The sequence below is a fragment of the Arachis ipaensis genome, chromosome B02 (assembly GCF_000816755.2).
Source record: "Arachis ipaensis cultivar K30076 chromosome B02, Araip1.1, whole genome shotgun sequence".
In the NCBI taxonomy this organism is placed as follows: Eukaryota; Viridiplantae; Streptophyta; class Magnoliopsida; order Fabales; family Fabaceae; genus Arachis; species Arachis ipaensis.
The window spans coordinates 7,093,340-7,102,620 of NC_029786.2; the positions used below are offsets into that span (position 1 = coordinate 7,093,340).

Genomic DNA, 9,281 nt, shown 5'->3' on the forward strand with positions numbered 1-9,281 from the left:
TTGAAAGTGATAACGTATGAACTTAAAATGCTGAAACCTGTAACTTTAACATGTTAATTAGTTTGTGCCGAGTTCAATTTTGTTTCTGGTATTATGGCTGTTCAAAACCGATCCAATCCGAACAAAACCGATCAACCGAACCAAAAAAACTGATAACTGAATAAACTGAAAACGAAAAAAACCGAAAAAATAATTTTTTGCAGTTTTTTGCGGTTCGGTTCGGTTTTCGGTTTTATTAGAGAAAACTCTAACCGAACCGAACCGGTGTTATTAAAAAACCCTAATATAAAAGTAGCCTTCCACCACAATTGCTCCAAATCTAGCCGCAGCCACCCCTCCACTACCAGGAACCCTAACTCCTCGAGCTCTCTCTCAGTCTCTCTAGCGCTGTGTCTCAGCGCCGGACCTCCTCCTTCTTCTCCGCCATCGACGTCGCCGGACAGCACCATCGTGGTGGTGCGGTCCTTTCCTCTCTGTCCCTCATCCTCGACGGCTCCACACACCACCTCTCCAGCAGCCGTCTCCTCCACGAACCAACAGCCGTCGTCGTCCTCAACGAACCGCAGCAGCACGCACCAGACGTAGTCGAAGCCGCTGCCGTTCGTCGCCCGTCTCTCGTCCGTCGTTGAAGCCGTGTTGCTGTCCAGTCTCTTCTTCTCCGTCATTGAAGCAGTGTTATCCTTCCATCTCAGGTTGTTTTTTTTGTTCTGATTCTATTTATTTTTTAATTCTGGCTTAGTCTTCTTATGGATTCAGATTTTGTTTTTTAGGTTCTGTTCTGATTCTATTTATTTTTTTTAATTCTGGCTTAGTCTTCAGGTTGTTTTTTTTGTTCTATTTCTTAGGTTTGGTTCTGANTTCTGATTCTATTTATTTTTTTTAATTCTGGCTTAGTCTTCAGGTTGTTTTTTTTGTTCTATTTCTTAGGTTTGGTTCTGAATTTTTGTTTATTCAATGTTAATGCAGGAAAGGGGAAGGTGAAAGAGGAAGAATTTGTGGAATTAGTGCACCACATGAAAATTGTGGAAATAGTTTGGTTGTATTTCTCATTCAGTTTGGTTCTATATCTTGATTAGTTTGGAATTGGGGCACTATTTTTGCAAAATTTTTGGAATTAGTTTGGTTGTGTATCTTGATTTTATTGATTCAGTTCAGGTTGATTATTGTTCCATCTGTTTCTTCTGCTGTTTTTACAACATTTGTTAGTGATTTTAATTTGTTGTGCTTCTGCTAATTTGTTAGTAATTTGAGTCCGATTGATCATTGTTCTATCTGCTAATTTAGTTTGTTGTGTTTCTGCTCATTTGTTAGTGATCTCTGAGTTAGGTTGACTATTGTTATTTGTTAGTGACTGTGAAATGGTATAATGGTTTTTATTTGAATTAATTAAATAAACCGAACAAACCAAACCGATTTTAATTGGTTTGGTTTGGTTCGAATGATTTCGGAAAGAAAATCGAACCAAACCGAACCGCAATTTTAATAAACGATCGGATCGGATGACTTTTTCCCATATAACCGAACCAAACCGCACCGCGAACACCCCTATAATATTTATGGCTGGTGCTTTAATTTTTTCTGTTCATACAAGAAAACTGTGCAGCCTTTGATTTAATTGAGAATTCTCTAGTTATTGGCAGAATGTTTTAACTTAAAAAAGAATACTCTAATGCTAACTGATTATAGCGGCTACTGTATTATTCTAAGTGAAGAAAGGTGAATAAAGATTATGGAGTTCTTAGATTTAAGGTGAGGCTCCATTTTGTATTGACCGTCACCAAAATCTACTGACAGGACAGAAGCTTGTATGCAATTAACATTGACAAGTCTTCTTGTTTTCTTCTTGTAGTTGCACTTTTTTATCCCAACATAACCAATTAAATAATGCAATAGGCTAATAATTGTTTGCTGATGTTATTGATTTTTGCTGGTTTAGTAATTGTTCATGATCATATATATTTTTTTTGTTGTATGTTACAGATGGAACAATCACAAAGTAATCCACAAGCACAAGACATTGTTGTTCAAGAATCCCAAACTGGTACTTCTAGAGGTAAATCTGATCGGCTTGGTAATATTTTACCACGAAGTATGACAAAAATAACAAGGCTCAATATTCATGTATTTTCTGCTTGAATAATTTATGACGTGAAATTATGCACATCAATAATTAGTCACGAATGAAAACCCCAAATAAATTTTTCTCCCTTCAATATCTCTGGCCCTCTCAATACTCTCTTTGGTTCAAAATTTTCTCTTCTCACATTGACCCGTGTATTCATTAAGCAACTTATAGTTCTATTGACATGATAAGTGAAATTCACTAATTTTAAATTTTCTTCAGATGTAAACACAATATAAGAATTTTATAAATAAATTATAATAAAATCTTAATATTTCATTGATACTAAAAAATTTATTTTTCTAAATACTTTTTAATTCACTTCCTTTCTTTCTTCATTTAATATGGAAATCGGTAATGCATCCCCTGTCATTGTGCTTCCATTTGCTCTCCCTCGGTTGAAAATTTATCAGGGAAAAGTGTTACACTATCAGCGTCAATTCAAAGCCTGTGGTGAGTTCGTCTCCTTATTGGTGATATTTTTCTACACTTACTCTTCAAGAAGAGGAGAAGAACAAGAACAAAGACAAAGAAGAAACGGTGATATTTTACCGCTGGATTTGCGGTGATGAATTTTGTTTTATCACTTCAGAAGAGCTACCAATTTGTTGAAGAACTTATGAAGTTCTTTTTGCTAGAACTTGTGGTGGATCACTGTGGCAGGATGGTGGTTTGGTTTCTTTTGGGAACAATGTTCAGTTTGTTATCACTCTTTGCTCCTGTAAAGAAGAACATCACCAAAGAGGGTTCAAGTTTTTTGATGTTCCAATCTATATAGTTGGAAACTAGAACTTGTCTTGTATTCAGAATTTTAACTTCGCCATTGGGGTATGCTCGGAGGAGTGGTTCCAAATTGTCTACATCATTACAAACAGTATGAAGGCGGTTCATTGCTCGAACACTGATTGGATGAACCTCATATGAACAAGAGATTCCGATTTCGGAAGGTACCTAGGTATGCTCGGAGGAGTGGTTCCAAGTTGTCTACATCATTACAAACAGTATGAAGGCGGTTCATTGCTCGAACACTGATTGGATGAACCTCATATGAACAAGAGATTCCGATTTCGGAAGGTACCTCGTCTTTCCTAAAATAATAATCCCTGATTGTCTTTCCTAATTTTCTTTTCAACTCCACCATGTCGGCCTTTATGGAGACATCATCCGGAAACAGTGACCGCCACATAACAAGGAATTCATGTATTGTTTGAAAAATTAAAAAATTTGAGAGAAATTCATTAATGTAGACATCTTATCTTGAATAGTACATACCAATTCTTTATTAACAGCCGAGTATAATTCCATAAAACACTGCATGACAAAAGGAGAGGTGCCGAAGATTCCATGATAGAAGACCTGCTCATTGGGAATGAGTATGTTGAATACGATGCTGAAGTGTTTAATACACTTCTTGATCGTACTCATCGGGGAGCAGATCTGTCGGGTCTTAACTCCGATTTCCACAACTTCAAGAACTCTCTCCGATTTCTTGCATACACTTCAATCTGGCTCATGGATGTCATGTCATCCTTTAGCTTTCCGNCACAACTTCAAGAACTCTCTCCGATTTCTTGCATACACTTCAATCTGGCTCATGGATGTCATGTCATCCTTTAGCTTTCCGTCGTTAGCATGACATCCATGAGCCAGATTGAGGTGTACGCAAGAAATAGGAGAGAGTTCTTGAAGTTGTGCAAATCGGAGTTAAGACCCGACAGATCTGCTACCCCGATGAGTACGATCAAGAAGTATATTAAACACTTCAGCATCGTATTCAACATACTCATTCTCAATGAGCGGGTGTTCTATGGTGGAATCTTCGGCACCTCTCCTTTCATCAAACAGTGTTTTTATGGAATTCTGCTTGGCTCTCAATAAAGAATTGGTATATACTATTCAAGATGAAATATCTGCATTGATGAATTTTTCTGAAGTTTTTTTAATTTTTCAAATAATACATGAATTCCTTGTTATGTGGCGGTCACTGTTTTCGGATGATGTCTCCATGAAAGACGACATGATGGAACTGGAAAGAAAATTAGGAGAGGCAATCAGGGATTATTATTTTAGAGAGGATGAGGTGCCTTCCGAAATCAGAATCTCTTATTCATGTGAGGTTCATCCAATCACTGCTTCGATCAATGAACCGCCTCCATACTGTTTTTAATAATGTAGGTAACTTGAAACCACTCCTCCGAGCATACCCCAATGACAAAGTTGAAATTTTGAATAAAAGGCAACATACTAATTTCCAACTAGATTGGAACATCAAAAAACTTAAGCCTCTTTGGAATCGAGCTTCAAAAAGGCTTATGAGCTCAAGGGAGTGTCCACGATGGCCAGTATCATCTACATAGCAAAGAAAGCCGTAGAAGGATTTGAATTATCTAAGGAAGAAGATTGGGCCAAGGAACAAACATTGATACTTCAAAGGTGTTTTAACCAATATGGCCGGCAGGACCAAACTGAGCTGCTTGACTATTTCCGGCAACATAATGCGGAGGCCACGGGATCTTCAATGTTGAGCATGTTAGATTGTCTCAGTTTTGACGCTTCTCGTGTTCCAGTAGAGTTCTTGGTGAAAACATTGATCCCAAATTGTGAAGAATTCATCAAGAGTTTTCGAGCTTTGCTAGATGGCAATAAAGGTAAAATTGTTCAAATGCATTTTTAGTTACATGTTCTCCATACCCATATTTCAACTTCTATTAGTGTTATTGTTCATTTTACAGCCACACTTCAATTGAACTAAAATTCTAAGATGGTATTCTATTAAACCTTTTATTTTGTGTATAACAAGGCAATCATGTGCATTGTTTTTATGCACCAGTTATTGGATGAGTATGCTTATGAAAAATGAATGAGAACACCTATCCACGTGCATAATAGATGACAGAATATTTCATCTGTTAATTCTTAACAATTCAATCTAATATATGCTCTTGTAGAAACTAAAGGAATTTAGAATAAGAGGTATACAAATTTATAATGCTCTATTTAGATTTGTTTTTTTTGTAAATAACTATCTCACATGTAATCATGTTCCTATGAGATATTATTGCTTATGTTCATCCTCCATGATTTTAGAGAAAATATTTATTAGTTGCATGATCTTTAGTTAACTAGATAAGAAAATTAATGGATGTCAATGCTCCTAAACTCAGATGCTTAAGTCTTATAAGGACTACAAAATTCGAATAAAATATGTTTACATAGTAGTAATTTTATTTCTTAGGGGGCTCAACACTTAGCTTTGACTTATTGCTCTATAAGACAGTCTAATTGCTCTAAGAATGTTATCTTAATGGATGTATGATATTGAAATATATATCACTTCAGCTAGTTAACTATTTTCCTTATTCTGATTTTTTGCTATAGATCTATTTTTGTCATACTTTTATCTAATAGGATGCAGTGAAAGATTCATTTGAATAGCACATCTTGTTTTTGTTTGATTTTTCTAGGTCCTGAGCATCCCACCCCTTGAGGCACGCAAGATTATTGGAGAAGAGGGTTGGTCTAAAATACAAGGATTGAATAGGGAAATACATTGTCTTCTTTTAGTTTAAAAACTTGATGTACTGATATACTCCAAATGTCATTGTGTTAAGCTTTTGAACTCTAAAACTGTGTGTCTATTATACTTTGATTTTATAGTCAAATTATGCAGTGGTTTATGATAGATTTTAGATTTGATTTGCTTAGCTTATTCACAGAGAGATATATCCTGTGATGCCAATACTTCCATGTTCAATTATAATTTGTTTTTGTTTTTTATTTTATCAGGGCCTTCAATTGTTTTTTATTTTATAATATAATTATCTTATCTTTTTACCTTTTCTGTATTTTTTTAATTTTTTTGCCAATTCAGTTAGAATAATATTTTGTAAAATAGTGGAGCTGTTTAGTCCGTTTTTTTCTTGAGCGCTTTTTTACTCTGTTATTTATCAAAAATTTATTTCTAAATGTATTATTATATTAAGTTATCTTATATTATTACTAAAATTATTTATTTGAATGAGTGAGCAGAATAAATTAATCATAAATTTTGAACACATAAATATGCATTTGACCTACTGGAAAGTACATATTAGTAAAAGCGGTGAGAATTAAGTTGAGGGCATCTCGATGAATCTCATTTTCAAACCTGCAGCTTCAGTGTTTCACCATAAATACTGAACAGGCCTCTTAAGTGTGAAATGCCTTGTATAGTTTTGTCCTAAAGAAGTTGTATTTGTCTAACATAATTTAATTTAATATTCTCTTAAGTTTTCATGTTTGCAAATTTTATTTCGTAAATGGTGACAGATTATTCGATTTATGGAAAAATAATAACATATATCAATTTATAAAAATAGTATAATAAATTTCAGTTTAAACAATTTAATAAATTTAGATTTTTACTTTATTGAAGGGAAAAAAAGCTATAGATACAAAAAACTAAATATTAATTTTCATGGATTGCCTAAAAAAAAAGTTATTCTAATTATGTAGAATTTTATATACTTAGGATGTAAGCTCATGCAAATAAAATTAGAAGCCTTTGTCATTCTCATATATATGAGAATACATATATATTATTTATTTCCCCTTTGTATAAATACACATTTTATATATTTATTTACTTATGGAAACAGAATTGGTCATGAGCAGATTTTAGAGGTAGCAATTAAGTTGGAAAATAATTTTCAAACACCAACAAGAGGATGAAGATGAAGCTTTTTGAAGACCACACTAATCTCTCGTTAAGTTTATTTTCTTTCACTTTTTTATACTTTTTCTTTTAAGTAATATCATATCAGATTATGGAATATTCTATTTTTATTCTTGTGTGGAGTCCACTCTGAACTCAAACTTCTAAGTTTCACTCAATGAAATTTTTACCTTTGAAAAAAATAGTATTAATTGTTCAGGCGCGCTACACATCCATGTAACTATGTAATCAAGTTGGCCTAATTTCAAATAGAGTCACGCGCATTAATGAGAGTGAAAACACTCGCCCGTTCATTATGAAAAGACGTTTCTTCTTCTCTTCTCCATCACGCTTCTTCTTCTTCTCTTCTTCTTCTTCTCTTCTCCCCCACGCTTCTTCTTCTCCCGCGCTTCTTCTCACGCTCGTTTACGCACGGAGCGTTTTCTTCTTCGCCTTCTTCTTCGCGTTCCTCCTCCTCCTCCTTCTCCTCCTTTTTTGCGTTCCTTCTTCTTCACGTGTTTTCTNGAACACAATACTCATGGTGAAACAATTGTATAGTACTGAGTGAACGAAACATAATCCATTATATAAAATCAAATTCAAATAACTTTGCCTACAATTTAAATATTATCAATTCAATTCAGTACACCTCCGTCCATTTAATTCAATTCAAATTAGCAATTGCATTCCATTCAATTCGATTCAAAATTGAATAATCCAAACTTTGTCAGTTTAATTCGTTTCAGAAGAGTAATCCAAATCGCTCTCCTGTTTACCAAAAAAATTATGAACCCCTAAACACTGAACCCTAAACACTAAAATCAGAACCCTGAACACTGAACCATGAACCTATAAACCCTAAATCCCTAAAACCCTAAAACCTAAACCCTAAACCCTAAACCCTGAACCCGAACCCTGAACTCTGAACTCTGAACTCTGAACCCTGAACGCTAAACCCTAAACCGTAAACCCTGAACCCGAACCCTGAACACTGAACTTTGAACCCTGAATGCTAAACTCTAAACCCTAAACCCTGAACCCTACCGTAACCCCTAAACCCCTAAGACCCTGAACCCTGAACCCTAAACCCTAGACCCCTAAACCCTAAACTCTCAACCATGAACATGGTGAACCGAAAGTTTGAAACACACTGAACCCCTGTACACTGAACCCTGAACCCATAAACCCTAAACCCTAAAACCCTATCGTCATTCTTTTGTTGTTGTTGTTGCTGTATTTTTTTTGTCTTTTCCTCCTTCTGTCTCTGGTGAAGAAGCAGTAGAAGGTGAGGAAGAAGAGTTTTGAATAGTGCAGAATGAACCGAACAAAGTACTCATGATGAACCGAACACAATACAATTGTATAGTACTAAGTGAACGAAACATAATCCATTATATAAAATCAAATTCAAACAGCTTTCTGCAGAATGAACCGAACACGGTACTCATGGTGAACCGAACACAGTACTCATGGTGAAACAATTGTATAGTACTGAGTGAACGAAACATAATCCATTATATAAAGTCAAATTCAAATAACTCTGCCTACAAATCAAAATCACAAAGGCCACCGAACCGAACAATGTTCATATGGTGAATAAATGGTAATCAACTTTCAATAAACAAGAATAGTATTTCTCCATGCAAAAGAAGTACTGAACATAGTAACAACCAATTTCAAAGCCCTAGTTAAACTATCCATTGAACTAAAGAAGAAGAAGAACCTACATGCGCGAATTTGAAAGAAGAAGGAGGAGGAGGAAGAAGAGGAGGAGAAATACTATTCTTGTTGATTGAAAGTTGATCACCATTTATTCACCACATGAACATTGTTCGGTTCGGTGGCCTTTGTGATTTTGATTCATCAAATGAATGTTGTTCGGTTCGGTGACCTCCTTTTACTTTGTTCAATGTTTAAGATTATTGTGATAGTATGCAGCAATCATTCCCTAGCTGTCTCAACGTAATAACCTCATTCAACTAATTTGAAGTTGAATCATTCATTGTTTCCATTCAGAAGTGTAGATCGAAGAAGAAAACGAAGAAGAAGAAGAACGACGGAGCTTATTACGTTGAATTCAATGCAGATCAATAATGAAGAATGCAAGCAGAGAAGAAAAACGCAAACAGAGGAGAACAACGAATTTAAGAAGAAGAAGAAGAACGAAAATGCGATACGTTATATAAGGCGCGTGTATAATAAACGACTGTGGGGTGGAAGATCACGTGTGTAGAGAAAGTTACTTGGATAACAACCATGTATTTTTTACATGGATGTAGAGCTTTTCCCTTAATTGTTTAGATGTGAAACATTCTGAGGTAACATAAAAATATCGCCATTCTTACGTTGGTTCTAACAAACTAACAATCAAAATGGATACATATTTGTGTATATATTTTTTTAAGAAATAAAACTAAATGTCTATGCTTTGTTAGGATCATATATATATATATATATATATTAATT

The 9,281-nt window shown here is 34.8% G+C and overlaps 1 protein-coding gene and 2 long non-coding RNA genes across 3 annotated transcripts; 2 read left to right on the forward strand and 1 right to left on the reverse strand.

Moving 5' to 3' along the window:
• On the reverse strand, positions 2,506 to 3,260 carry LOC110268674. Its single transcript, XR_002356985.1, has 2 exons — positions 3,201 to 3,260; positions 2,506 to 3,073 (listed from the first exon to the last, which is right to left on the reverse strand). It is a non-coding gene; the product is annotated as an uncharacterized LOC110268674 (long non-coding RNA).
• LOC110268672 lies at positions 2,594 to 3,331 on the forward strand. The gene is made up of 2 exons (XR_002356983.1): positions 2,594 to 2,950; positions 3,078 to 3,331. It is a non-coding gene; the product is annotated as an uncharacterized LOC110268672 (long non-coding RNA).
• On the forward strand, positions 4,427 to 5,662 carry LOC107624745. The gene is made up of 2 exons (XM_016327190.2): positions 4,427 to 4,770; positions 5,587 to 5,662. The coding sequence occupies exons 1-2, from the start codon at positions 4,458 to 4,460 to the stop codon at positions 5,607 to 5,609; spliced, it is 336 nt and encodes a 111-aa protein (XP_016182676.1). The 5' UTR covers positions 4,427 to 4,457; the 3' UTR covers positions 5,610 to 5,662.

Coding starts and splice junctions, on each gene's coding strand:
- LOC107624745 (XM_016327190.2), top strand. CDS start 4,458: ATGGCCAGTATCATCTACATAGCAAAGAAAGCCGTAGAAGGATTTGAA. Junction 4,771..5,586: donor TTTGCTAGATGGCAATAAAG/GTAAAATTGTTC, acceptor TGATTTTTCTAG/GTCCTGAGCATCCCACCCCT.